We start from the raw sequence: 24,656 nt of genomic DNA, 5'->3' as shown, positions 1-24,656 counted from the left end.
TCATTATTAACTAAGTGAGCTGATTTAACCAAATATTGCCCCGACAGAAGAGAAAGCTAATCTGTTTCATCAAAATGGTAGGGCTCGTCCGTGGAGTCCATCGCTTTTAAGCAGTGGGTCCCACAGTTCAAATTTAAAACTTTTTGTCTCTTTTAAGTTTTGATTGATGACAGTAGGACAACGTAAGTGACACCTTCTAAGTTTTTTTTTTTTTTTTTTTAATTTCAATCCTTTCTTTTTAAAAAATATTATAATCCCCCCAATTTTTTAGATTTTCATAAATTTATCTCATTCGTTTTTGAGTTAGTTTCCATATCCTCAAATCGTTTATATAAACCGCTAAACTTAAATTTTATGCATTCCTAACTTGTTTTTGTAAATTGCGCTTTCCAAAAACTCTTTTCACGCCAATTTGAGATTGTTGTTAAAATAGTTAAAAAATTATTTTTAATTAGTTTAAAATTAATTTTCATATATGGTTAAAAAAAATTAAAATTACTTTTATACTTATAATAGTTTTGAAAAACATGAGAGAAAGTAGTTTGATTTTGAGAAGTAATTCATTTTAAAAATTTATAGTTTCAAATTGAAATAATCAAAATTTTGACTTGAATTAAGACTACTTCTTGATTTAAGCTCTTTTATATTTTAAAATATCGTGTACCATGTATCTTTTAGTGATAATTGAGTTTTTCATACGTGAAATTTTTAATTAAAAGGATTTCAATAAAACATAAATTTCAAATACTCGAAGCCCCATGTAAAACAAAAAATGAAGTGCACTGTACTGACCTCAATGGCTCAATTTGTTATTCAAATCCAACGGTGGACAGGTCCATGCATTACAAGATGCAAAGACCAAAACAAGTTCAACCCCCCTCACCCCAAGGTTCAAAAACAATATGAATGTGATGAAATTAGACAGAAGAAGAGGGGCATGTGTCCTATACGTGTCGAAATGTAGGAAAAAACTGATGGTTATGGGGCCCACTCAAAATAGGAGTTAAAAAAAAGAAGAGCATGTATTGAAAACTGGCCATGGCCGTTACACACACTCTCTGTACATGCATCTCCACTGAAGCCAGTAATCCTCTCTCTCTCCCTCTTGCTCTCTCTCCGCTGCTTCTAATATATACCAGGTAATGAATTAAATTATTTTCTGTGGCACATTTTTTTTTTTTGGCAATTTTATTTTGATTGCCTTCGGTTGAGATTTCACTTGCATGTATTTGATTTAAAGTCTAATAAAATTATTTACTTTTGACGAACACATTTACTTGATTTTGTGATCATGCACATAATTTTAAGCACAGGAATTCTGCATGCAAGTGCATTTTTCACTGTAGACGGGTGAATCCGGGCCGGTCAGTCCGGAAATTGAATGATCCGGTCTGTTTTCTGCACCGGACACGACCGGAATCAGCCCAATTGCGCCGGTTTGACTCGCCGTGAGTATTAGACTGAGCCACCTTGTGCTTGTGTTGGGCCGCCGATGACCAGGCTCTGAGCGCGAGTCATGTAAGGCCCAAAATCTAAGCCCGCTCATATTTCAGGCCACGAGCCCACCAGCCGTAACCAGGCTTAATTAAAATCGTTCTTATTATTAATTAATTTACTTCAGCGCAGGTTTAAAATTAAAAGTTTCTATAATCCCCATCTCTTTTTTCAGTACAGGAGGAGCGAAGAAGGATGGCATTTTCTGATGCACCAAGTGTTGCTTACGGAGGCGCCCAGCAACAAGAATCACCAAATGATCAAGAATCACAATCACGAATCGAAAAATCTCTCGAGGAACAACTGGCTTCCCCGCTGAACAAGCAAGGCTCAATCTTCTCGCTCACGCTCGATGAAATCCAACTCAAGAGTGGCAAGAGCGTCGGGTCGATGAACATGGATGAATTCCTCGCAAACCTGTGGAACAATGTCAACGAGAACCAAGTCATCTCACAGCCACCTGATAACAACAACAACCAAAACAACGAACCAATAATGGGCAACAAATTAGTCGTCGAAACGGCCGAACAGGCCGCCACATTGACCCGACAGAACTCATTTTCCATCCCTATCCTGCTCTGCAAGAAAACCGTGGAGGAAGTATGGTCCGAAATCCAAAAGGACCAACAACCCCAACGCCGCTGCCATGTCGAGCCACCTCAGCGCCAGCCTACCTTCGGAGAGATCACTTTGGAGGAGTTTCTCGTCAAAGCCGGGGTTGTCCAGGAACCGGCTACCAAGCCTTGTCCTCAGTCACATTCGCCGCCAATTCATCGAAGTAACAATGACAGCAACAACAGCAACAACACGTGTTTGGGTTCAGCATACGGCATGGGGCTGGGGCCTAGTGCGTGCACTATGATGGCGTTGGGATTTTCTGCTACTCAGCCGAGTATGGGGAGCAACTTGTTGGTCAATGGTTATGCAGCTTACCCAATATACACTGCACCAACCGAACTTGTGGGACAGCTAGCTAGTACTGATAGCAACAATGGTGATGATAAAGAGAAGAGCCAGGGCATGATGTTAGAGGCTGTTGGTCCGAAGGGCAATAGGAAGAGGGTCATAGATGGTCCTCATGAGGTGGTCGTCGAGCGGAGGCAGCGTAGAATGATCAAGAATCGGGAATCTGCTGCACGATCCCGTGCTAGGAAACAGGTTAGTTCTTGCATGATAGAGTTTGCTTTTAAATTCTTGTTTAGTACGTCCAGTTAATTAAGCAGAATTAATTGCTTCTATTTGGCAGGCATACACAGTGGAGCTGGAGCTGGAGTTAACTCAGCTCAAAGCGGAGAATGATAAGCTGAAAGAAGCTATGGTACATGTTATAAACACATTCTATTTTCTTCAACGTTAATTAAGGCATGCACTAATATATAATTTTTATTTTTTTTAACTTTGCATAACAATTTTGACCATGCAATAGAAGGAGCTTGAACGAAAGCGAGTACAAGAGGTAATTTGTGATCTATATTTCTTACAGAGATTAACCAATAGTTTAAATTATTATTTTAAGTCCTTTAATTTGGTGAAAATGTTTGTATACATACAGTGTTTTCTTAACATTCATATCTCAATTCTATACTTATAATTCAAACATAGATTAATATTTGCATTGAGATATTCAACTAATTTGCTAATATGACATGGTTAAAAGTTATAATTGCTGCCTTAATTTGCTAATTATATCTTAATTAATTATTAGTGCTAGTATTACTGTTATTATCAGTTGGTCATGTTCTGACCGTAATAGATTTCGAAAAGGATATTCAAGCAACTGAAGATGGCAAGAAAGAAGACTGAAAAGCTGAGGACATTGAAGAGGACAGCAAGCTCCGGTTGGTGAATGATGGGAGGCCGAACAGGGCTTGATGAATAATAGAGAAGAATTAATAAAACAAATGACTACATATGTAAATAGTGAGAGTTAAATAAAATCTATATGTATATATTAGTCCCTATTTGTCACCATTGATGTGTATAAATAAGCGAGGTGAGAATGTTTAATTATTTCATGTATGTGTAATGGTATCCGTGTAACTTTAGAAAAATAAATCAATATATGCTACAGTACTATAGGCATTACCATCAAATTATTTATGTGTTTTGTGTCCGTAATTATAATGAGGCTTTGCTTCTAGCCTGATAAGTCCGTGTAATTAAATTGACAACATTCCATAAATTTGATTCCATACTGAAGGCCACGAGCCTGTAATTAAATTGCAAAAGCTGAAGAACAACTTCAGCTTTTGCAAACTGAACGCGGCAGGGAATGATTTCTTAGAAAACTTGAATTGTGTGATTGGAATTGAGGTTGATCAATTATAATTTAAAAGTTACAATATTAAAATATTTGGTAGATATTAGTTGTAATACTAAAGTATTTGATAGATATTAGTTGTTATAGTTTTAAAATTATATTGATATAATTTTATGATTTTTTACTTATACGACAAAAAATTTACTATAATTTTATAAAAAAATTTATTTAAAATTTTTATTTATTATATATTATTAACTTTTATTTCATATTTATAATTGTTTCCACGATAGCTTATAAATTACGGTATCTAAATAACAAACTGGGCAAAACAGCTAAACTTAGGGTGGGCAAAAAAACCATAGTCTTAAAAAAATCGAACCAAACCGATGGTTTTTTTTAATTCGGTTCGGTTTTTATTTTTTTTAAAAATCGAAATATACCGTTTGTAAAAAAAACCGAAATGTCAGTTCGGTATTCGGTTCACTTAGCTGAACCGAAAAACCGAATTATTTTTTTATTTTATTCAAATCAAACATGTGTTAATAATTTTATTCAAATCAAACATGTGTTATTTCTCTTTATAACATTATGATTATGTTTATATAGATGGAGTATTGAAGTTTGGTTATGTATTTTGAAATTTTAATATTTCATATTTTGGGAGTATCTTATTAATAGTTGGTAAGATATTAGTGATAAAATGTGTTTTGAATACTTTGTATTTATTGTTAATATTTGTAATAAAATTAGGATAAATTCATTGTTGAAAAAAATTATTACATTCATGAGGCCCAATGGGCTAAAAATTTAAAAATTCAAAATAGGCCCAGAATCGAAAAAACCGAACCGATCCGAAAAAAACTGTTTGAGTTTGGTTCTTATTCGGTTCTTTTTATAAAATAACTGATTTAAATCAATTCTACTTAATTTCGAACCAAACCGAATCGTGCCCACCCCTAGCTAAACTCATGTTTTTCACGTAGGAAAATAAACGAGGACAGAATCCGGACACGAGAGCTGGTCCGCACAGACACGTCATAAAGCAAATTTTAAAAAAGAAAGGCTGACGTGATATATAATTATGTAAATAAATTAAAGTACGCCTACATTACACAGTGTCATCTCCTCCCCATTTATTATTTCTATTTAACAAAAATTCATTTCTAATTTTATGAAATTAGGTCATTTGATCTGCGCTTGACCTCGTTCAATCTTCAGGTGAATTCAACTTCTATCATCGCAATTTCACAACTCTTTACTTGTTTTTATATCTTCTCTGTCTCTGACTAGGGTTTTGCTTTCATTTGCATATTTTTTTTATTTTTTTATAGATTTTGTTTGATTCACTTTTTATTTATTGAACATTCTATGTTCTCTTTTGGAAATACAGTTTCTATACAGTTTGGTTTATTTTTTAGAAGTAATTTTATAGAGAAGCTTTAATGATAGATGTGGTTGTTATGTGATCACGTGTATGGATATTCAAATGTCTTCCCCCCCCACCCAACCAAACAATTCGTTGAAAATTTGAAGTATATTGTAAAATGAAATAGCATGTCTTGAATGCTTAAAGAGAAATCTATGGGAACAGTTTAAATACTTGGGTTTAAAATTTCAGATTAGTGTTACTCAAAATGGAAATTGGGAGGAAAAAAAAGAAAAAAATGTCTTGCTTTCGTACGCAGAATCGCTCCACATAGCTCAGTGGATTAATGTCAGTAACATTATCATTATGCTACTTCTCTGTAGTATAAATTCTTTGTTCTAGCCCCTGTTTTAGATCAATGCTCCAGAATTGCGGTTTTTGAAAACTACTTGGATTTGTAGTTCATGGCACAGTTAATATTTTAATATTTCATCTTATGATGGCAAGGTATAAGAGAATTAATCAAGTTGGGATTAAGCTGTCTTGTTGCTTGGTATTTTCGTTCTAGGATTCTGGATCCCCATTGGGACGAGTATTGGCAGCTTGCGCCAGGGGTAGGAAGTGAAATGCTGGGTTCTGGAAATACTTTTGGCCGGGGAAGTGGGACATCACCAGCAGATGTGCCTCCCCTCCGTCAGTGTTTGCCATTGGAGCCTATTACATTAGGTAATCAGAAATATACACGTTCAGGAGAGTTAAGGAGAGTTCTGGGTGTGCCTCTTGGAAGCACACCAGAAGAGCATTCTTTTGGGGTTACCCATAAAAAACCTCCTCCTGTGGCATCAGAGGAACTAAAGCACTTTAAAGAAAGTGTGCAAGATACCTCTAAAATGGCCAGGTATGTTTTATATATTCTTCTGGAACTGCCTTTTCCATATTGTCATTGTTAGTAGATTTTTTAGATAATATGTTTCTTGAATTCAGTATAATAACGGAATTGTAATGATTGCAAGAGCAGAGAAATTATTTCCATGGAATCTTTGTTTCTATTACCTACTTGAAAAAAAAAAGAAAAGAAAAGAGAAAAGAAGCTCATAATTTCAACTATTATTGCGGTGGCTATGTCATCTCTGAAGTTAATTTGATGATGTTGGTTGGGTTAGTTGAAAATAGTAAGAATAGTGACGGCCTCATGAGTAGTAGTCAGAATATGTGCATTGCTTATGCTTTGTGCTACATAGCTAATATAGAATCTCTGTCCATAAGCTGGATGTCTGATATTGTTTCTTTCAGCCACTTCAATACATTGCTTTATATTCTGAAAAATCATAAGCCTTCTGTGCCTTGCAATGTTTGGATGCAGACTGTGTTCATTTATATACTTGCAACTCACAATATGTATGAGTGATCTTTTATTGAAGTTGTGACTCTTACTATAGGGATCGAGTAAAACAGTTGCGAGATTCTATATCCAAACTGGAAAAGTATAAGGATGCCTTAAGCTCGAAGAAGCGGCAAAGGAGTGACGTTTCACCAATTGAGAGGTCAGGTGGAGGAGCAAACGTAGCAAAGATAGGAAGCCAGATTCGTAGAAATCCTCAAGATGTAATGACTCAAAGATTGGAGGAGAGAACCAAGAGTGTTGGACTGAATAAGCGTGCTCGTACATCAGCGGCTGATGTGCGGGTATGTATTTATTTAATTTTCAGTCATATTCTGTTTGCATCTTTCTAACTTGTGATTAAAATATAACTTTGTTGTGAATGACAAGCCGTTCATTCATCAAAATACAGTTTTCTTCATTAGTTTTTTCATTTGATACGCTCAGTGAATTATTCCTTTAAAATGAATAGAGTTCCTGTTAATTATTCTTCTGATACCAGGGGGAATAAAGGCATTATTTGCATTTAACTTGTAATTTTTTTTTTTAACACAAGTACTTGTGACACTGGAATATCATTTGTGTTCTCTTTAGCTTCTGGACATCCTAGTGTTTTGCCATTAAATTTGATTCAGTGCATAAGTGGTATCTTCGCCCTTTCTCCTTCCTGATGTAGGACTAAGAACGGTTTTTCTTTCGTTATGAATAATGATATTTGTTTGCTTTTGTATCACCAGGCTGATGGCCGGCCTGCTGCCATGCCAAGGCAGCCAATTGTCACAGAAAAGGATGGAGATATGCTCCCACCTGTTAGTGGGGCTAATGTTCGCATTGAGGAAAAGATCCGCAGGTTGCCAGTTGGAGGTGAAGGATGGGATAAAAAGATGAAAAGGAAACGTTCTGTTGCAACTGTGGGCAATAGAGTTATTAATGGTGATCGAGATGTAAAACGAGTTATGCAACCAAAGCTAAATGCAGATTCTAAGTTGCGATCTTGTGATGCACAGTCTTTCAGGTGATTTTAAATTTTTATCAATTTAATGTAGTTGTATTTTATCTAATTATTGTTAATTCTTTTCTCAAGAATAACCCTATGAAATATGATGTTTAGGTGACTTAGGAAGATAGTTTGCTTTGGATATGATTTTTCTATGCATTTGTTGACTACAGTCAGCTTGACCTTGATTGGCTTCCTATCAGCACTGTAGTTTTTCTTCATATCACTGCATGTATCTTGAGAACTCTGTTGCTGCTAGTTCTTTTAATTTCCGCTGTTTCAGTAGTTGTTTGGAAGTTAGTTACTTGACTCACCAAAAGAAAATCAAGGACATTTTTTTTTTGGGTTACAGATCAAAATCTTCCCCTGGAGTTGGTGGAATTAACAAGTTGGATGGTTCTTTCGAGCTTGCCAGTTCAGATGCTGGTACACTTCTGAGGAATGAGTTGGAGAGCCCCTCTCCTAGGGACCGTACAACTCTTTTAGAGCAGAGAGTTGTAAAAGGAAATAATAAGTATGCACTTTCATGTTTCTTTTCTATTATAGCAGTTCTTGGGGTTGAGAATTTTGCTGATTAGAGACCCCCAAAGGGGCAGCCCAGTTGGTTGAGGGCTTGGGATCTGGTGCTTAGCTGCATCAAGGTCTCAGGTTTGATCCTCCTGGTGAGCTTAAACTTGCACCCTTTGTTGTCTTATGGGTCATGGGGTTGGGGTGACCTGTCTAACCCCGCAGTTTAGGACCTGGCCAGAATGGAGACATGGTCCAAGTTGGTGTGGGAGTCTGCGTTGTCCCCCCCCCCCAAAAAAAAAAAAAAAAAAAAAGATTTTTTCTGATTAGAGCTCATGAAGCTCAACATTCACTATCATAAGCATAACAATTTTATGTAATTTTTTTTTATATTGTTCTGGTGTTTGTTGTTAGTTAACTGCTTTGTTGGTGTCCGTGTTCATCAGGCTTAATGTTCAGGAAGATAACCCAGGAAGTGGTTCAAATACAATGTTAAAAGGAAAGGCATCCAGGGCCCCACGAACTGGTTCTGTCATGGTCTTAGACTCATCTTCTAAAGTCCACCCATCGTCTGGAACTTTTCAGGACTGGGAACAGCAGCCTACAAATGGAAATAAAGGCCCAATGTTAGGCATGACAAATAATCAAAAGCGTCCGATATCTGCAGCATCTTCTTCGCATGCTATGGCTCAGTGGGTTGGTCAGAGACCACATAAAATCTCGCGCACAAGGAGAACAAATTTAGTTTCTCCTGTCGCAAACAGTGAAGCTCAGGTTCTGTCTCAAGGCTATTCCACACCTGACTTAGTTGCTAGAACTTCTTCTTTTGGAGCCAATGGATCTCTAATTGCCAGCACGTTAGATAATAATTCTCCCAAAATTAAGAGAGAATTTGAGAATGTTTCATCTCCTTTTGGGTTATCCGAAAGTGAAGAATCAGGAGCTGGGGAAACCAAAATGAAGGAGAAAGGAACAGATAGTGCTGATGGTGTTGCTCATAAAATTGGTTCTTTTACATTGCCAACTAGGAAGAATAAGATATTGACTAATGAAGTTGGAGATGGTGTTCGGAGACAAGGGAGGAGTTGTAGCTCTTCGGCCTTGACAAGGACGAGCATTCATCTGAAGAAGGAGAAGTTAGATAATATACCACCTACCATGCCAGTTCAGAGTCTGAGGCCTGCTTCTGAAAAGAATAAAAGGTGTTTAAACTATCTATCTTCTTTCTATACAGGTTTTTAGCAATTATCCATGCATCTAAGCTGATGAAATTCTCGCAAACTGATTATCTTCTTCTCATTCAATCAGTAAATCAGGTCGTCCACCTTCCAAAAAGAAGCTCAAAGATCGCAAAGCCTCAATCCGCGTTGGGCAGGTGCTGAATAATGTCTCTTCTGATTTCACAGGTATCTTTTATCTAATAATTTTGCAGTGAAGTTTTTGATTTATAAGTATCTTTCATTTTCCAAGATTTCTCCGATTGTGAGATTTTTTTATAAATACTACCAGGGAGTTATAGGCAAGGACAAAACTATACTGTCTCTTTTGCTCTGGTGGATCTTTTTTCATCTTTAATATGAACCAAATCTCACCTCAACCCTGCTATGAGAAGGATTCAATCCCAAAACTTCTTGTGCCACCCCAACAGACCAACCAACCATTTCCTTTTTGTTGTAAGGGGGTGGGGGGTTGGGGTGGTTGTGGTTGTGGCTGTGGTTGCGGTTGTGGTGGGTTTGTTAAGTAGACTGGATAAGATTCAAAATTGCTGAAATGCTGTACAGAAAGTTTAACAAATTCTTGTTGGTTTTGTTGCTAAAAATAGGTGAATCTGATGATGATCACGAAGAACTATTGGCAGCTGCCAACTCTGCACGTAATGCTAGCAGTATGTATCTTGCTATTCTCTCGCTTTAATCATACTTTCCCCTGAAAATTCAGTTCTTTTTCAAATATTTTTATTGTTCCAATGACTAATATGTTTGCATTTGTCTTTAGGTCTTGCCTATTCTGGCCCATTTTGGAAGAAAATGAAATCTATTTTTGCTTCTCTTAGCTCAGAGGATATGTCTTACCTGAAGCAGCAGGTAACAACCCGCATATATGTTTTTGTTAATGATTTCTTAAGTATCTTGGCATCAGAGACTTACAATTTCATTTTTTTTCCCCCTTATCAGTTAAGTTTTGCAGAGGAGCTTGAAGTGAGTTTGTCTCAGATGTTTGGGGATGAATATAACCTGATGGTATTTACTTTGCAGTGTGCTTCATCAATATCCTTTTCATTTTAAAATAAAATATCCAAAATTGTCTACCAGTTCCACCCGTTGCATTGTTTTTATACTTTTGCAAAACAACGGGCTTGCGCATAAAAGAAGAAAATCACTTTAGTTGGCTAAGTTTATTTTGGATCTTTAACTTATGGCATGTTCACTGGAGAAAAATCATCAACTGGAAATTAATTTAATCATTGCAAAGAAAGAAGAATAATCGATCTTCATTTCTTCTAGGGTGTTTTGGTGCATAAAGAACTTCCTGGTCGTTTTGATGGTCAAGAAAGACATCCAAACCAGGAAAAAGCTAATCCTGATGCTTTAAATGGGAGATTTGACATGGGAAAGTCAGAAAAGGCTTCGCCATTGTACCAAAGGGTACTTTCTGCTTTGATTGAAGAAGATGACATTGACGAAATCTACAACCACTGTGAAGGGAAGAACCTGTCTCTTCACTATGCAAGTGATGATTCACATTGTGGTTCGTGCAACCAGATGGATATTGAACCTAAAGATAGAGACAGAATGGAATCTGAAGTTGAGTCGGAGGCAGATTTTCAGAGTCAGAAGAGCTGTTTGTTAGACAGGTTTTCATGTGATAAGAGTGCTGCATCCAACACATTTAGGAATCCAAGTACGTCCAGTTCATTGCATAGCAATGGACAGTGGTTGGGAGATGATGATTTTTCACATTCAGATTTTGGGCTTGTTAGCGAAATATGTTCAAATGATCTGGCTCAGCATCAAACAAAGGAAACAAACGTACCTAACTTTTCTTCCTCTGATTGTCAATATCAGCTGATGTGTCTTGATGACAAGCTCCTGTTGGAATTACAGAGTATTGGTTTATATCCGGAGACACTGGTAGGGTTGTATTTCCTTTCTTGATCCACTTCGAATGCTTCCTATACGAGCTTCTCTCAATTTTCTTTTGTCTTGTTGCAGCCTGGCCTGGCAGAGGGAGAGGAAGTGATAAATCAAGATGTTATGGAACTTAAGGAAGGGCTTCACGAACAGGTCGAATGTTCATCTTGATTGACCTTAACTTTTTAATTTTTCTTTTTTTAAATTTTCGGCTTCTGTGTTCCTTTTGTCTTCACGCGTCTTATCCTTGATCAAACCTATGATTACTTGACAGATTGGAAAAAAGAAAAATAAATTGAGGAAACTTGATAAAGCCATTCAAAAAGGGAGATATGCTGAAAGGAGGTATGATCCATAACAAATTGGGCATGTTATTAATATTGAGAATGTGACAATACTTGGACTGGAAGATAAAAGTATTTTAATTTTTGCAGGAACATTGAGCAATGTGCAATGGACCAACTTGCTGAGATGGCTTACAGAAAAAGATTGGTAATATTTGTATTTCTTCGTGATAGTTAAAGCATTGGTTTCAGAGCCATAAATCTGCGTTTCCTTCGCCTTTTTCCCTGAACATAGCAAATAAACATGTTTGACATTGCTTCCTGATTTGGCTTGTTAATCTTGCATGCGTCGTTCTGTTTGGTGATAATAGTCATTGAATGAAAAACTCTTAGTATAGGGATTAATTTTAAGAAATGAATTGATAATTTATGTACCTCATCAGAGCTTGATTAGAACAAGCATACAATTGTTTATGTTCTTGGATATGGACATTGAAAAGTGTAGTTTAAATGACTATACATACTGTTACGCTATTGGAGCTCCTCTGTGGTGAAAATGAGATTGGAAAAAGAAAGGACTTATATTTTATTCCTGAATCAAGAGTTTTGCAGTATTTTTTTTAAAGTTTATTTTAATTACAGAGAGTTAAAATTTCTATTTAATGAATTAGATTACTGCATAGTTTGTCTCTTGAATTATATTGTAGAAGGTTAAAATTTCTTTCTCATGAATCTACTTAGGCTTGCCGGGGAAGTCATTCTTCAAAAAGTGCAGTTCGTAAGGCCTCAATACAAGTTGCATTGGATTTCATCAAGCGAACTCTGGGTAGATGTCAGAAATTTGAAGAAATGGGCAGTAGTTGCTTGAATGAGCCTGCACTGCAGGATATCTTGTTTTCTGAACCCCCATGCAGCAATGATGCAAAATCTGCCGACTGTGTTGGTTCAGGAACTGCTAGTAACACGTGCAATGAAGCTTCTAACAATCAAACAGAAACCAGGGGATCGGGTATGTTGATTAACAATCTTCTCCCTTTTTTCAGTTGAACTTTGGCTTTAAAATTTTTGAAGGAGTTGTCTTTTGACTATATTTTCCGTACTCTTTGAGCTCTTTTCTGTTCATTTAACTTCTTTCTTTTCTTTACCTTGCCCTTTTTTTTTTCAGCCACAGGTGCTGTCTCGAGTACTTATAAGCGATACGATATCCAAAGTGATAATCTTGACAGAGGTTCGTCAGATGCTTTCCAAGCTGGTGTTCGCTCATCTGAACATGCTCTTCCAAAGCACGGAATTTTTCCGAACAAGGTGAAGAAGGAAGTGCTGATCGATGATGTTGTCGGCAGTGCTTCTTCTAGGATAACATCAACCCTTAACAACACTAATTTCAGTGGAGTACGAGGAAAGAGAAGCGAGCGAGAGAGCAAAAATACTTTCAGAAGCATGTCCATTTCTGCCTGTGGCTCGTCATTAGACAGTTTTAAGAGTGACCGCAAAACAAAAGCAAAGTCTAAGCCCAAAAACAATCTGGGAAATACAAACATGCTTCATGGCACAAATACTGCTGCTGGTGGATCTCATCCATTAGCGAGTAATCCTTGCAATAAAAAGGACAGAGAAGTGGGATCATCATTGCCTGGAAACATTCATCCCGAGCCAAGGAAAGAAGCGGATGAACTTGAAAACTTGGAACTGAATGAATTAGACATTGGGGATACTTGGTTTAATGGCTTGCAAGACCATGATTCGATGGGTCTCGAGATCCCAATGGACGACCTCTCTGATCTGAACATGCTGCTGTAAAGTAAAATCACGTTAATATTCATACTTCCACAATTTTGTAATTAGCTTTAGAATGCTGGAAGCGAATTTGATTAAGAAACTGTGATTATAGATTGAATTTTGCTGTATATTAGTAATTGAAGAATATTGTTAATTGTTTGTTTGATTTGATCCAATGAAGCCCCTTGTTGACATTAAACTCATTCATCTGCTTCCCTGTAATGGACCTGTTAACTCTCTGATTTTTCAAGCAGCATCAACTTGTAACTTCTTGGCAGAATTAGACAAATGTCCAGCAACTAAAAGTGTGCTTTTTTTTCTGAGGGAAAATCCGGGAATGGTGTGATTTTGGTCAAAAAAGGTTGCTGAAAGTTATGATACAAACTTGCATGAATTTGTTACAATGTAAACGTAAGATTTATGCTAAATATAGAAATGGGATAGAAAAAAAAATTGATGATGCAAAAAGATCCCACTAAGGCTGCTGAGCTGGGGGTCGAGTCCAGTCTTTGTCATGTTGTGTCTCAGGCAATCAAAATTCGAAAATAAAAAATATCCTTATCTCAGAACATGTATGATCACTCTAAACATTAAAATTAATTTTTGATTGTCCCTTTTATGAATCACGATCCACTCCACTGTTGGTGTTGGGCAAAAGAGGCACGTTTCAATAGTGGCATGTGGTTTTGATTTTGTATCAAATGGAATGAAGAAAACTTGCTATTTTTTGTAACGGGAACATCATAATCTGTAAGTGCATCATGCATATCAAGCTGGCTCCTCCTCATGCTCTCCAATGTTATCAGTTTGCACTTTCATTTTTATATATTTCTTTTTTGCTACAAAAATAACAATATCTATCATTTGCCTTATATAAGCAGTGTCATCTTATAGTTAATCGCATGCCTACTCCAATGCTGTGTATGATGCCACAAGAGGGCATCTCTAGAGATTGAAGGGAATAAAAAATGATATTGAGCCACCAAGAAGGCACTACCAAGACAGAAGTGACAGTATTGTGTATGAATAATAATACTATCTTTTTTTGTGCTACAGTGGTATTGTAACATAAACATTAACCTCATTGATATCTTGATGGTGTCTTCCTTGATGTCTAAACATCAGTACTCGCTTTGAAATACTTTAATTTTGAGGTGGCTTTTTTCTTAGATGAGGAGAATTAATACCCACACATTTCAATAATTGGACTAGAATTCTCTTCTAATCTAAGTTTCATATAAATAGAATAAACATTGGTAATCGGTGGTCAATATTATTAATTATGATCGGTGGTTAATGATATTAGTCAGACACAACATTTAATTCCAAAATATTTAAATTTAAATTAATCACACAATTTTGAATGCGTTTAGATTTTGACTTTATTGTTACACGTACACCAAATTAAGCATGGAAAATTACTTCAAACTATGACTAATGCCTCAAAATTCTGTTCTCAACCTAGATCAACTCATGCTAAATTTCGCAGCTATATGTAATTTAATCTGTTTCCTACAAAAATTTTAGTATTTTACTTGATCATACTGATCGAAAACGAAAATGATGTACTAACATTATATTCATTCTTGCTTTAACTTATGTGTCGAGGAGCACAAGTTTTGCAAAATTTTTTAAGAGTTAAAAAAGAGTTGACCGTAAACTATAATATCAACAAAGCCACTAGTTAAAGCAATATATGTTGCTGTTGAAGTTAAAGATAATGTATATCAAATGAATTATCTTCATTTAATTTAATTGCCTCCTTGCTGTTTCTTATGTAGAAGATCAGGTGACCTTTAGCAATCATGCTAAGTCAATGCCAAACAAACTCTAATTAAAATTATTTTTTGCTTATTTTATAACCGACACTAATGAAATGGTCCAACACTTTATGAAAGTGACAAGATTTTCGAAAGTGACCAAATTTAACAACTATAATAAGCAAATATATATCTAGTATGATAAGCATAAATCAAGTTCACGGTCACTATATAATTTATTTGCCTTCGGATTAATTAAGAGGGAGTTTAATTTCGTTTCCAATTATGTTATTTCATAATACATGGAGGGATATATATAAGTTTGTTTTGATTGCCCCTTAAATTAATCTTCGGTTAAAAGTATGAAACATATAATATAATTATGAACAACTTTTTTTTGAATAAAGTAATGACGAAAGATGCTTTAAACCTTTGTTTAATTAGAAACAAAACCTAATAATCAAAAAAGGACGTATACATTAAAATAAATTAAAGGGAGATAAGGACATCATCTTGTGCAAGCGATTAACGAAAAGGGCTGATAATTGCCACCTTTTTTCAATGTAATTTATATTGCCCTTAATGGATCCAAAAGTAACAATAAGTAATTGGATATTTAGATAAATAATTGATTAATGGATTGACAATGGAAGGTTAAAGTAATAATAATAATAATTAGAATAATTATGGAGCTACAAGAGCATGTTTCGTACACGTTCATTGCTCTATCTAAAGACTAAAATCAAAGATATGCTGCAAAATCTTGATAGGTGAATTTGCAACAAGTATGTCAGTTTCTGCTGACTTATTTCTTTTAAAAGTTCTAATGGTGTGCCCTAGATCATTAACAAATCTTAAACTTTGATTGTAATTGAATTATAAAAGATCATTAGAGAGTAATCGTGGTCTGCATACAATGGCTGCGACCATGGGAATTTTTTTTTTAATGTTAATCTAGTAAGGTACCTTAAAATGTAACTAAAATATTATTGGATGGAGAAGTAAGTCAATCTTATTTCAGCTGTAAAGCTAATTGTTTGCTTCAAAATGTGGGTATTTTTAGTGCAGCTCCAATCCGTTGTGTGTGCATTAGCTGAAAATATCTTTTGTAAACATCTTAGTAATTCTTATTATATAAACACTCTCGTCACGTGTATGTCAGTCTTTTCACCTAAATTTTATCACGTGATAAAATAATGTAGGCTCACTCGTGAATTAGTTCAGCTCCAGTACTTTTATGACCTTCTATGTGAAATTTAAAATCAATTCTCAGCTGGTATGAGATTATTCTCTTAATTACATAACACTAAGTTAAGTGCATCATATTTCGACTATCAAGATTTGCCTTGACGGGAAATTTTTTTCGGAAAATATAAGAGTAAGTTTTAGCCCATTTATTTTTTGGTCCCCACCCTGAAATTTTCTTTCCTTTTTTTATGTTTTAATGGTCTTCTCAAGTTTGGCATTTCTATGTTATGGCCCTCGAGTTCTCAAATATCAAATGTGTTCAGATTATATACGTGTCCAGTTTAAAACACTTACCAACAAAATTAAATCTTAAAAGATAATAGATTAATTAGTTGGTATATTAATTAATATTTCAGTTTCTAAGTTAAATATGTGGTGCATGAAGAGCAGCACATGTATGTTAAGAGTTTGCATATTAATTATAATATCTGATTCTGTTAATCATCTGACCGAATAAGGCCAATACGGAGAAGAGGGAACCCAGTACTGGGAACTGCCTGCAAAATTTCAGAGAATCGTGTTTGGTATTGACTCTTTTCCATTGGACCTGCTGCATTGCAAGTGCATGCACATTAAACAAGGAGCCGCTGTGCAAATTGAATTCATCACACATACTGATAATGATTCAGATACAGCTGCTTGCTACAGTCGAACACATGTTGATTTTATCAGTATGACACCATACACAGATTGCATGCTCATTCGTACGTGTCTGCATATTAATTCTTCTCTTGGCTCCAGCGTCGAATACATGATCTTGATCTGTCTTCTTTTCCTGTCTTATTCATCTCTCTCTCTCTCTCTCTTTCTCCCTCTCTGCTTAGAATCTTCAACAATTATATGCGGATATATCGGGTGAGAAAAAGTAAAAAAGAAAAAGAGGGAAAAATAATAATAAATTCCATTAAAAAGTCTTTATTAGATATCCCGATGGAACAATGTCTAACAAGATTAACACTCGCTCCGTTTCATAATTTTTTTGTAATCGAAAAAGAAAAAAATAATAATATGAGAAATTTTACGAGTTTGACCTAATTAGTCTAATCGTAATATTTTTTAATGTAATACAAATATTGAAAGTGAGAAAAAATTTGTGAGGTGTAAGTTAGTCAGATCACTCTCTTTTCAAAGGTAAAGATTCAGTACTGAGTTAAATTTTTATAGAGTACTGAATTAAGAATTGTTTGGTATGAGAAATTAAAAAAAAAAATTTAAAAAGTAAATATACAAATTTTGATTGATTTTGTGTTCAACAAAAACTCATGTCGAATTGTAATCTTTTATTTAGTTTCAGTTCTTTACGAACACTATTAATTACATATTACATTATTTTCATTAGAATTTAAGCATTCTTAATTGGAGTCTACTTTTAATTATAATGAATTCTACACTTTAATAAACTGTGGTAGTAGGTTTGTAATATTATAGTAAAATATATTTATAATGTTGTAAAAGTCGATCTCGTCTTTTATTAAAATTGCAAAATCCCTTCCATGATAATTTTTATTCATAATTGATTATTTCATCTAGGTATCTAGCTCTTTCTTTTTAAAAAAAAAAAAAATTTATATCATTTTTTCTGAAGTATCATGGGCTTAAAAGAACCTATAGGTGTGACTTAGATTTCAATTGCCGAAAAGCATGCATGCATATATTTATTATATAATGATAATGCAACCGAACCTTGATCCATGCAATTTGCCCTCCTTATTAATATTCCGTATATATATATATATATATACACATAACACATTTTCTTTTTCAACTCAAATACCACAAGAAGCCAAACAAGTACAATCAATCGTTTACTCTCTTTATTTTTTGCTCATCCTTTTGTGCATTAGAAAAATGAATCCATCGCAACCACTTCATACAAATGGAAGAACGCACCTATAGCTAGCTTTATTTCACCAACTTTTCTCTCTCATAAGGTATATAGACCACTACTCAATTTTTTTGCATAATCAAATCAATTAATAAAGGAAAATGGTAACCCGTTAAGAAAAGACAACTTGGTCTCTTTCTATTCTCTCTCTTTCTACATTTGAATACTCTTTCTTCTTCACAACCACTTCACTTAAAAGAAGAGCAACAAAACAAACCCACTTCTCGCTCACTCCATTTTGTGTCAAAGCATTTTTATAGTACATTATTGACACATAGAGAGTTCTTCTCTTTGCAGACGTCCGCACTTTTAGAACACAAATTCTAAACAACACAATGTTTCTTTGTTAAGCCTCGACAGGATGAGGGAGATTTTATTAATTTAAACAATACAAAACATCGGTGTATTATCGAAAACAATACTAAATAGATGTATGCGCCTTAAAATTTTCATTCTAAGCAATACAACGTTATTTTACGATAAACTGATGATATATTACCAAAAGAAAGAGTGACGTATTATTCAATTATTTACATTTTATGCCGTTTAGACATCCCCATCTCATAATTTTCATTGATATAGATAACCTTTAATGAAAAGTTATTAAAAGATGACAATTTAATTCCCTTTTTATCTTTTCTTTTCTTTTCTTTTCTTTTCCATTCGTTATGCGCTAAGAGAAGACGATGAAAAGAGTTCTTATCTATCTTTCATTCTCCAGCCTTTGACGTTGTTCAAGAGCCATTAGAAGAAGAGGCAGCATACTTAATCATATTGATAAATTAAGATTAATTGTGTATACACTTCGCTTAAACTTTTCCATATAATTAATTGCATGGGTACTTTCCATTAAGACCGCTCACATCATATATATATAACTAAAAATTGACCATATGCATTTACAAGACAACATAATATTTATCTTAATTAACAGCATAAGATATTCAAAAGCAGTAGAAAAAGAAGGAAAAAGAAATCCTATCACTCCTAAAGTTCGTGGCTTTAAAATATTTAACGGCCCCATAATATGTCACATCCTTGAGTGCAATTAATCTTTGATCACTGAGGCACCTATCTAATAACTAATCTTTTTGGCTTTCTTCCTCAAAAGTTCGAGAAATGATTTTGTGAATGTTGAACCATTTGCAGATCCGTCGCCGTTTGGCAGGAATTATCTTCACTTATCATAGTCCTGTTGATAATAAATTAAATAACTTACCACAATAATTATATTAATAATGCCACAATTTATTTGTCTTTATTAATGTTAAGGAATTAAGCATGTAAACAACAAATTAACGTGATCGATCTTACTCTCGAGGACGAGATGCCCAAAGGGAACTAAGAGCTCTTAATCGCCCGTAATACTCTCCGATCACCAAAAAACACCGTGCCGCTTGTCGCACTGTCAATATCCGCCGGAGTTGGTGAAGGGTTTGTTGTCTTAAATTATCAGCCTACATATCAAATATTGCATAGATTAGCAAAGAGTAATAATAGACATCCTAAAAATTTTATCTAAAATTTCATCCTGAATGATGTGGTATGTAACACGTCATTTATTATATGGTGGATGATTTTTCATAAATTCTAGGTGATTTAATTACATCATTAGGGATATAATCTTTCATAAAATTTTACGACGTGCAGCACGAGTTATAAGTAAATTAATTCACATTACCGATTATGCATGTCAAATGACGAGGACAAATGTAATAATAATATATAGAAAAACACAAGTGCATACAAATTGAAATGGGACCATAATGCTGACACAAACCGTAAGCATTTCAAAATGGTTGAAACTCAACAAAGTTTTGTCTTATTCTTTCACAGGATTTGGACAATTGCAATCATACATATAAAAAATTATCATAAAGTTTCTATTTTTTCCAATAAAATATAATCATTTGAATTTTTTTTTTAATTGATAGGTCTAGCCTTGGTTTTCATTTCAACATATATCACTATCATCCCACCTTTTGATAGAAACCCTCTTAGATGAAAAACCCACATCAAAAAAAATCCCTACATTCAAACTCAAGCAATAGATTATCCTATGAGGAAAAAAATATACATATACATGACTACACACAAATCCATCGTACACGCGTCAAAAATGACGTGATGATGATCTGTAAAAATCTTATTGTATTTTAAAGTTGACCAAGAAGTGATGATAGAGACGGCTGATCAACAAACACTTATGGTCAAACAAAATATTCATGATAATCAAGAACCTCCAAGGGTAATCAATCTAAAACTCAATGGACCAGCGTGTAGCAAATCATTTATGTGAAAACACAAAAGTCAAATAACATTTTAAAATCAATATGATGTAAGAAAGTATAAGCCACGGGGCTCTTACCCCTTTCATTTGTAATATAGAATTGCGGCGCAAAACAAGCTATCAGACACTTACTTGTTGAGATAAACATTAAAATTATCTAGAAATTAATTTTAATTTCGACTAATTAATTAATAATCCCTATTCCTTTTTTTTTTTTGTAAAAAAAATCAAATCAAAAGCTTCTCACATCTTAATTATAAATGGTGAACCAAGTAGCCAACTACTCGAATGATTTAACATTTTTTGACGAGTGGATAAAGGTCAAAAGACAATCTAGATTTTTGAATAACTACAAGGTCTCCCATTGACTTTAATTGACATGTACACAATGCATCACCTAACCTGCCACACGCAAATTAGAAATGAAGAAATAAAATCAACAAGCTTTTTGTTAAAATCACCTGAAGTAGACCTTACATGAGCTGTCACCTGAGGAGCAAGGCCCCTCAATTTCATTTTGCCTCAACAATAAGGTATTTTTATTCAATTCTTTCTCTACATATCATTTTCAAAAAATGCACCAATCTTAACTTGGAAAGTAAGTGCTCTATTTTCTGAATTTGACATGCCCCATGTCCTATTCCCTATATGTCAAATTGTCAATAATTGGCATTTGGTTGTGTGTATTGAATAGACTTTTGATTACCTGGCGAACGAAGCCTTCTAGATTCTCAAGCTTGCCCAATGCCACGACCATTTGTTGCATACCATCATCGACAGGGCCACCGGCAATGGTTTCGATCAGGGACTGTTGGAGCTGCTCCAGGCCTTGGGAGAGTGCTTCTTCAGCTTGCTGTGTTGACTGCTGGAGGCTGTAAATACCCATCACTTGTTGTTCTGTTAACGGGTCTAATTGCGATATTAACATCTGATTAACACAAGAATAAGCACAGTAATTAAGTACATCAATTATTCATGTAATGGCACATATTACAAATGATAAACTTGCAACACTCAAACCTTGATGAGCTCGGATGGCCTAAAACCGCCCATCCAGAGGAAGCAACGCTCCGCGGAGGTGGTCCACATTCCGGTGATAAGATGAAACACATCGGATTTTGCAGCCACACCCTTTAGCCGGAAAATTTCATCATAATGTGAAATGTATGCATCTACGATAATCCTGAGATCACCGTCCGAATAATGTTGATTCAGCCCACTTCGGAGCTCAGATATGTGCCGTTGATCGTCCTCTAACCATCTTGCATACTCCATGTCAAATATTGCAGCTCCTGAACATACAAAATAAAAATAATAATAATGAACAAACATATCAATATGATCTCTTGATTTGAACAAACGTTGTGAATTCTTTCTAATTATGTGCCGTGCAAATGGACCACATAAATAAAGTACATACTTTCAGGGTCATATTATTTTGTTAGAGGTGGAAAAGTCAGTAGCATGGATCAATAATGTACTGATTTTTAAGATATAGATTATAAAATTATTAATGGGTTCACAAAATGCCAAAACAGTCTTCTGATTTTGACATTACTCTTACGGAAAAATAATGGGAAAATTTAGGTCGATTTTTTGAATTAATCTTGATCTTCTAAGAGGAAAATCAATTGGATAGAAGAATTATGACACAGAAATTGGTCAAGTTTTTAGAAAAAAGAGCTAGCGAAATCAAGAAGCTTGTAGTGTGTGCCAAACTTGACTAGAACATTGGAGTAATTTAGAGAACTAGGAACAGAAAGATTCATCAAATTCAATTGTGGGTCAAAGTTCACCTTGGAAAATCAACTAGGCTGAAGGCTCATAGATTAGGGGTATTTTAGTAAATAATTGTTGAAATTCCAAAAGGAAACGTAATTACCAGAGCTAATGTTTCCTGCTGCAACTCCACAGCCTCCCAAGAACAGTCCCTATTCAACAAACCCACCAAAAAAAAAAAAGATAAAAAACCCAAAATCTCTTAAATTATTTATAAAAATACTAAAATTTTATTTTCATAAAATAAAAATAAAACCTGAGAGCGGGCTCTTTGAAGCTCTTGCTCCAACTGATTCAGCTTTATCCTGCTAGTTTCCAGCTGCTGGACATAGGCCTATTCATGAGGAGACCCAAAAGATAAAGAAAAAATCAAAAATATAAAAAATTTCTTTCTAGTGACAAAAAATTTAAAAGGAAAATTTTTATTAAATATTAAATAAATTTTTGAGTACAACATTAACAAACCTTTTTTCTTAGACGACTCTTTCTGGCAGCTTCTCTGTTTTGAGCCAAACGTCTCAATGTCTGAAATCAATTAGCCCAAAGTTCTTAAGAGCAAAAACTTTAAAAAATAAATAAAATGAAAATTTAAATAAAAAATAAAAATGACACCAACAAATTAAAAGAAAATGAATTTGGCTATATTTTAATACCTTAGCATCAAGTTGTCTGTCTGATGTTGAACCAGGACCCTTTCTCTGTAACATTATGCAAGAATATAGATCAGAAAATAAGACTACCCCTTTTCATTTCACAGAATTTGGCAAAGAAAAAAGTAGTTGGTGAGTAAAATGAGGGGATTCTTGTTTGGTGGCTGAGAAACCAGAAGGAAAATATAAGAAAAAAATAAGAAGAATGAACCTAGCAACTTAGACTAAAAAGACAAACAATCTAGGAAACTGTAGTCAAATTTTAATAAATTATAGTCTCTAGAATATATAGATGCATAGGAGTTGTTTATTAGTCAAGAGTTTCCATGATTAGAGGTCATAAAATTCTAAGCATTACAGTCTTGTACCTTGAACCAGGTAATCGTCAGTATCTGCTGCTGCTGGCATTCAATTTACAGTTCCAAAAAAGATTTTGAAAGGCTTACAAATATCAATTAATCAGCTTGTTATAGGGAATGAGTAAAGTTGGTATTTTTTTTTTAATTATAGTAACATAAAAAGTTGTATAAAAAAAAAATAGTAACATAAAAAGTAGTAGTACTGTGTAGATTCTCTCTCTTTGCCTATTATTTTGGATATTAATTTTTTATTTATTTATTTTTTCACACTCTATAATATTCTTATCTCTCTCTCTTAATGTCAGATGCATTGATCAGAAAAACTAATGTGTCCTTTTGATTCTCCCTGAAGGTTTGTGGGGATCTGTGTTTTTGTATTTTTTTTTTTGAAGAAGCAAAAAAGAAAAAGATCAAAACAGTAATAATATCAATAACAATAACAATAAAAAGATACCAGCTTTTTCCTGAGATTTTGGGGACACGGGATTGGGTTCTCAAAAGAAAGATAGATAAGAAGATTAATTAATTAATAATTAAACAAAAGAAAATAAAAATAACAATGATGAAATATGATCAATGACCTTTTCTTGTGATGGTTTTGCATCTGTTAATGCTGCTGCAGATTGATGATTTTGATTCTGCTGAGATGATGACGGTCCTGTTCTTGAAGCATCATTTGCCATTTCTACTGATTGTTGTTGATTAGAAGCAGACGGCTTTATATGATTGATATTACTGATGGGTGATTCTGGCTGCTCAAGCTGTGACTGTGAGGCCTCAGCTTTGCCTGATGATATTGTGTTGAGTGCTGATCCTGAGTCTGTACTAATACTCTCCCCTCCTGACTTTGAACTTCCCTGCTAATTTAATCAAATGGGGTTACCACCAAAAGAATAATAATAATCCCCAGAATCATCATATTCGGGGGGTGAAAAAAAGAGAATCAACTTTGTATTTGTAAAGCACATGTTTGATTTTGGTTCATATTGGTTTGGGTTTTATCTATCTATTGTACAAGTTATACAAGAAAAGAAAAGAAATGGTCAAATGAAAAGATATAAAGAAAGCAGACTACTCTTGGGGTTTGCTGGAATCTCATTGGCCAAGAAGGAAACATCTCCAGAGTAGCAGCTGGTCTCCCTCCTGCTGCTGCTGTAAAAAAAGCTGTCAAGAGAATCACAACAAAAGTAAAATCTCAGAGGATCAAATCAAAAAGAAAAGGGAAAAGAAAAAAAGATTTTTTCAAAATCACTTTTTTTTTTTTTTTTAAATCTCTTTGCGCAGTTGCGGAGTCAGTAAAAAAATTTCCAAGTTTAGAGCTTCACAACATTCAAGTGTATTGCAAAAGAATCATTACTCTATTGGAAATGGTAAGTCCTTTAGCCTTTAGAGGGAAATGTTTGTTTTTATCAAACGTCACAAGAGGAGAAAAAAGAGAGAGAGAGAGAAGAGGTAGCAATAGCATACGTGCTTTAGTAGCTTC

The 24,656-nt window shown here is 34.5% G+C and overlaps 3 protein-coding genes across 12 annotated transcripts; 2 read left to right on the top strand and 1 right to left on the bottom strand.

Annotated features, from left to right (window-relative positions):
- Window positions 1–1,050: 1,050 nt before the first annotated feature.
- LOC18034544 (ABSCISIC ACID-INSENSITIVE 5-like protein 1) lies at window positions 1,051–3,524 on the top strand. 8 transcript variants are annotated; one of them, XM_024179242.1, is made up of 6 exons: window positions 1,066–1,139; window positions 1,314–1,518; window positions 1,670–2,652; window positions 2,741–2,812; window positions 2,924–2,950; window positions 3,269–3,524. In XM_024179242.1, the coding sequence occupies exons 3-6, from the start codon at window positions 1,690–1,692 to the stop codon at window positions 3,338–3,340; spliced, it is 1,134 nt and encodes a 377-aa protein (XP_024035010.1). In that variant the 5' UTR covers window positions 1,066–1,139; window positions 1,314–1,518; window positions 1,670–1,689; the 3' UTR covers window positions 3,341–3,524. The 8 variants fall into 8 exon arrangements, with proteins under 8 accessions (XP_024035006.1, XP_024035010.1, XP_024035012.1 ...); XM_024179244.1 differs by having other exon boundaries at window positions 3,259–3,524; XM_024179240.1 differs by having other exon boundaries at window positions 3,248–3,524.
- Window positions 3,525–4,873: 1,349 nt separating this feature from the next.
- LOC18034344 lies at window positions 4,874–13,405 on the top strand. Of its 3 annotated transcripts, none has more exons than XM_006424188.2 (16): window positions 4,874–4,975; window positions 5,692–6,021; window positions 6,563–6,809; window positions 7,242–7,519; window positions 7,854–8,015; window positions 8,455–9,210; window positions 9,317–9,414; window positions 9,831–9,893; window positions 10,004–10,092; window positions 10,183–10,248; window positions 10,513–11,139; window positions 11,221–11,292; window positions 11,414–11,484; window positions 11,574–11,631; window positions 12,165–12,432; window positions 12,595–13,405. In XM_006424188.2, exons 2-16 carry the CDS (start codon window positions 5,750–5,752, stop codon window positions 13,221–13,223), a joined length of 3,756 nt encoding a protein of 1,251 aa, XP_006424251.1. In that variant the 5' UTR covers window positions 4,874–4,975; window positions 5,692–5,749; the 3' UTR covers window positions 13,224–13,405. The 3 variants fall into 3 exon arrangements, with proteins under 3 accessions (XP_006424251.1, XP_006424252.1, XP_024034526.1); XM_006424189.2 differs by having other exon boundaries at window positions 12,589–13,405; XM_024178758.1 differs by lacking the exon at window positions 7,854–8,015 and having other exon boundaries at window positions 12,589–13,405.
- Window positions 13,406–18,920: 5,515 nt separating this feature from the next.
- LOC18034253 (transcription factor TGA9) lies at window positions 18,921–24,650 on the bottom strand. The gene is made up of 11 exons (XM_006424187.2): window positions 24,641–24,650; window positions 24,249–24,337; window positions 23,755–24,030; window positions 22,818–22,862; window positions 22,630–22,689; window positions 22,421–22,498; window positions 22,268–22,316; window positions 21,406–21,677; window positions 21,092–21,313; window positions 19,410–19,552; window positions 18,921–19,287 (listed from the first exon to the last, which is right to left on the bottom strand). The coding sequence occupies exons 2-11, from the start codon at window positions 24,288–24,290 to the stop codon at window positions 19,200–19,202; spliced, it is 1,275 nt and encodes a 424-aa protein (XP_006424250.2). The 5' UTR covers window positions 24,291–24,337; window positions 24,641–24,650; the 3' UTR covers window positions 18,921–19,199.
- Between the last annotated feature and the right edge of the window lie 6 nt (window positions 24,651–24,656).

The sequence above is a fragment of the Citrus clementina genome, unplaced genomic scaffold (genome assembly GCF_000493195.1).
Source record: "Citrus clementina cultivar Clemenules unplaced genomic scaffold, Citrus_clementina_v1.0 scaffold_8, whole genome shotgun sequence".
NCBI lineage: Eukaryota > Viridiplantae > Streptophyta > Magnoliopsida > Sapindales > Rutaceae > Citrus > Citrus x clementina.
This window is presented reverse-complemented; position numbering and strand designations above follow the sequence as displayed.

Excerpts from the sequence above, each read along its gene's own strand:
- LOC18034544 (XM_024179238.1), top strand. The coding sequence starts at position 1,690 with ATGGCATTTTCTGATGCACCAAGTGTTGCTTACGGAGGCGCCCAGCAA. Across the intron at positions 2,813-2,920 it reads ATAAGCTGAAAGAAGCTATG|AAGGAGCTTGAACGAAAGCG; the intron begins GTACATGTTATA and ends ACCATGCAATAG. Across the intron at positions 2,951-3,247 it reads AACGAAAGCGAGTACAAGAG|ATTTCGAAAAGGATATTCAA; the intron begins GTAATTTGTGAT and ends TGACCGTAATAG.
- LOC18034344 (XM_006424189.2), top strand. The coding sequence starts at position 5,750 with ATGCTGGGTTCTGGAAATACTTTTGGCCGGGGAAGTGGGACATCACCA. Across the intron at positions 6,810-7,241 it reads CATCAGCGGCTGATGTGCGG|GCTGATGGCCGGCCTGCTGC; the intron begins GTATGTATTTAT and ends TTGTATCACCAG. Across the intron at positions 7,520-7,853 it reads TGTGATGCACAGTCTTTCAG|ATCAAAATCTTCCCCTGGAG; the intron begins GTGATTTTAAAT and ends TTTGGGTTACAG.
- LOC18034253 (XM_006424187.2), bottom strand. The coding sequence starts at position 24,290 with ATGTTTCCTTCTTGGCCAATGAGATTCCAGCAAACCCCAAGA. Across the intron at positions 22,317-22,420 it reads TTCAAAGAGCCCGCTCTCAG|GGACTGTTCTTGGGAGGCTG; the intron begins GTTTTATTTTTA and ends TTTGTTGAATAG. Across the intron at positions 19,288-19,409 it reads TGGGCATCTCGTCCTCGAGA|GACTATGATAAGTGAAGATA; the intron begins GTAAGATCGATC and ends TATTATCAACAG.